General features: G+C 29.0%; 1 protein-coding gene across 1 annotated transcript; it reads right to left on the bottom strand.

The window, feature by feature from the left end:
- Positions 1 to 1,427: 1,427 nt before the first annotated feature.
- Positions 1,428 to 2,562, bottom strand: LOC124847236 (uncharacterized). Its single transcript, XM_047324678.2, has one exon. It carries the CDS (start codon positions 2,316 to 2,318, stop codon positions 1,710 to 1,712), a length of 609 nt encoding a protein of 202 aa, XP_047180634.1. The 5' UTR covers positions 2,319 to 2,562; the 3' UTR covers positions 1,428 to 1,709.
- Between the last annotated feature and the right edge of the window lie 325 nt (positions 2,563 to 2,887).

Genomic DNA, 2,887 nt, shown 5'->3' with positions numbered 1-2,887 from the left:
GTGGTATCTTAGACATTTTTTTTAACCATTTTTCAATTTTATTAACTTGAAAAGATTATTAAAAAAAAATTCCAAAACTTTAAAATATTTTTCTATAAAAAAACAAATTCTCATCTAATTTTTTCTGATTTTGTAAGTTGCTTGATGTTGAAATTCTGTTTTTTAAGGAATAAATTCTTAGCAACATTTTTTTTTTACTTTTGTAAATTTGTATATTTATTTATAATAAATTAATTTATTAATTTTTTTTATAAACTCACGTGAATATAATTTTAAAAAATATATTTAATTTAATATATATAAATTAATTAGAAATAAGTTTTTTTGAAAAATTATGATAATTTAATATACTGTAATTATAGTAATAGAAAAATTATCATAATAAAATATTATTTTTATGGTTGTCTTTTTGTAAAATTAAATTTCATAAATGTATATTTATTTGGTTAAAATAGTTTATGTAATAATTTTTTTGTGTGTAATAAGTTATAAATAAAATTTAAATAATAATATGATTGTAAGTGGAAATACTTGAAAAAAGATCTAACGTAAAGTTAAAAATTAGTAATATGAATGTAAAACATTTAGGTTTACTTATAAAGAAATTATTTAAAGAAAATATTAAAAAGGTACAATTTTTTTTAAAAAAATTGGAAAATTAAAATATGCAAAAATATTAAAATTCTCAATAGATATTTACAAAAATTTTAAATTTAAATTCAAAGTCAAATTAGATAATTATTTGGAGAAGTTATTAGTTGTTTAAATTAAAGTTAATAATTAAAATAAATAAATTACTTAGTAATAACAGAATTCTCACAATTTGCAAAATTAGAAAAAATATAATTAGAATTTTGTAAATTGTACTTAAATAGTAAAATAGTCTATTTTTTTTTTTTAAAAATTCTTGATATTTTACTCTGATCAATAAAATTGATCCAACAGAACACGATTTTCCATATATTTTCATGGCAATAAGCTAATGTTTTTAGCATTATGCAGTGGGAACTGCTGCTCGTGCATCCAGTGATATAAGTTTTGTACTGTGATTTGCATTGCTCCAGCATAAGCTTCAGAATCAGAATTGAAAATTCAAATCCATGACTTCCTGAATTTCATGTTTTACTGTACAACATTGTTGAGAATATTACGGTAAATTGCTGACTTTACATCTAACTTAATCATACAATACCATTTATATAATAAAGTTTTTATTCCTTTATATATTATAAACTTTCTTATTTATAGCATAGTTAGGATCTTCAATAATTACATTAAATAATATTCTTACCACTAAATGTTGTTAACTTTTATGATCATAATAACTCATTAATGAATAAGGGCTTTCCTTTGTGAAACACTGATGCTGGTAATGTGATCAATTATCTGCATCGTGTTAAGTTATTCATGGTGTTTTCTGGCACAGATCCTGCAACTTTTACACAGAAACTTCCATTGTAGGTTCTTTTGGTTAATATTGGAACACACAGAAAAGCTAGATCTATGATCTGATCTATTCATGATGATATATATATATATATATACAACATAACTAGGATATTCTGAACCAACTCCATGTGAGATACACCAGGAAATCAAACAGCACGAAAACTAAAAACATGCCATTTAGATTATATCCAATGTAAAAATTCAAAGAGAAAAGGAAAAAACAGAAGAAGAATTTTGCATCTGGCATATCCGATGACTCATCAAACACTTGTAAGCCGAGGATGATGTCTGGAACGATGAATCTGTTGAAGTTGTAAGGTTTTCAATGCAGCCCCACCAGACCTTCTTTTCCAAAGAGTATCCACTTGCCTCTCTTCCTCTGGCTTCTGCACTCTCTTGATCACAGGTAGAGGAAGATCCATGTTTTCAATGCTTATGGGAACAACATTCTCATTTCTCTTACACATATGCTTCTTGTGGCTTCTGGGCACATTCCCACTGTTTTCTGTTCCTCTTGGCCTAGTGGTGGTGGTGGTGGTGGTGGCTAAGTTTTTGGCAGAAAAGAGCTTTTTAAGCTTGGCATAGTTAACAGAGGGGGAAATGATGTTGATGTTGATGTTGATGTTGGTGGTGGTGGTAGTTTTGGTTGTGAGAAGTCCAAGTATTTTGTTGTGCCTCTTGACCTGACCCATGCAACCAATTCTTGGGGACAAAGGGTCATTGGAAAAGGATCCTGCTTGGTCTCTCCACCGTGGAAGACTGACATCTTTCATGGATGATGGCCTTGCACATAGCATTGGCAGAAACGTGGTTCTGCGATGGATTTGCAGGTTCTGATGGTAAAAGTAATGATGATTTTCACTGCTCATGCTTAGCCCAGATGTGAATGGACTTTTACTTGAGACTCTGAGATTGCCAAATATACAAGAAGAGCATGTTTAATTTTGTGAGTAAAGAAATAAATAACAATTGAGAAGGTGCCAAAGTGAAAATATAATAAATCATAATGATTGCAGAGAAGGAGCCTCATTGAAGAGTGGTGCACACAAGAAACAAAGAGAAGCAGGAAAATTGTGGACCATTATTTTGATTTTATGTTGAACAGAATTTGGTTATGTGTTTAGGCTCTTTAAGGAGTGGAAAGTGTTACATTCATCTGTCTGTGACTAAGTGGAGAGATCAAAATCCTAACCAATCGATCATGCTAAAGTGTGTGGTGGTTAAATCATAGGTTCAACAACTCTTTGTCCCCAAAAGCTTCCGCTTTCTTTAATTACTTAAAGCTCCCTACTTTCCACTTTATCATATATTACTTTCACGAGTAAGTAAATAAATTATCATTCTATGGATCGCTCCCTTTTCTTCATCAGCTTATCATTTTTCTTTAGTCCAATTTTATTCAAAAATCCAAATACGAATCTAAGTTTTATATTAAATA

This window comes from Vigna umbellata, chromosome 1 (assembly GCF_029865625.1).
Source record: "Vigna umbellata cultivar VRB3 chromosome 1, Vumbellata_1.0, whole genome shotgun sequence".
In the NCBI taxonomy this organism is placed as follows: Eukaryota; Viridiplantae; Streptophyta; class Magnoliopsida; order Fabales; family Fabaceae; genus Vigna; species Vigna umbellata.
The sequence above is the reverse complement of the archived record's forward strand: the minus strand, read 5'-3'. Positions and strand labels throughout refer to the sequence as shown.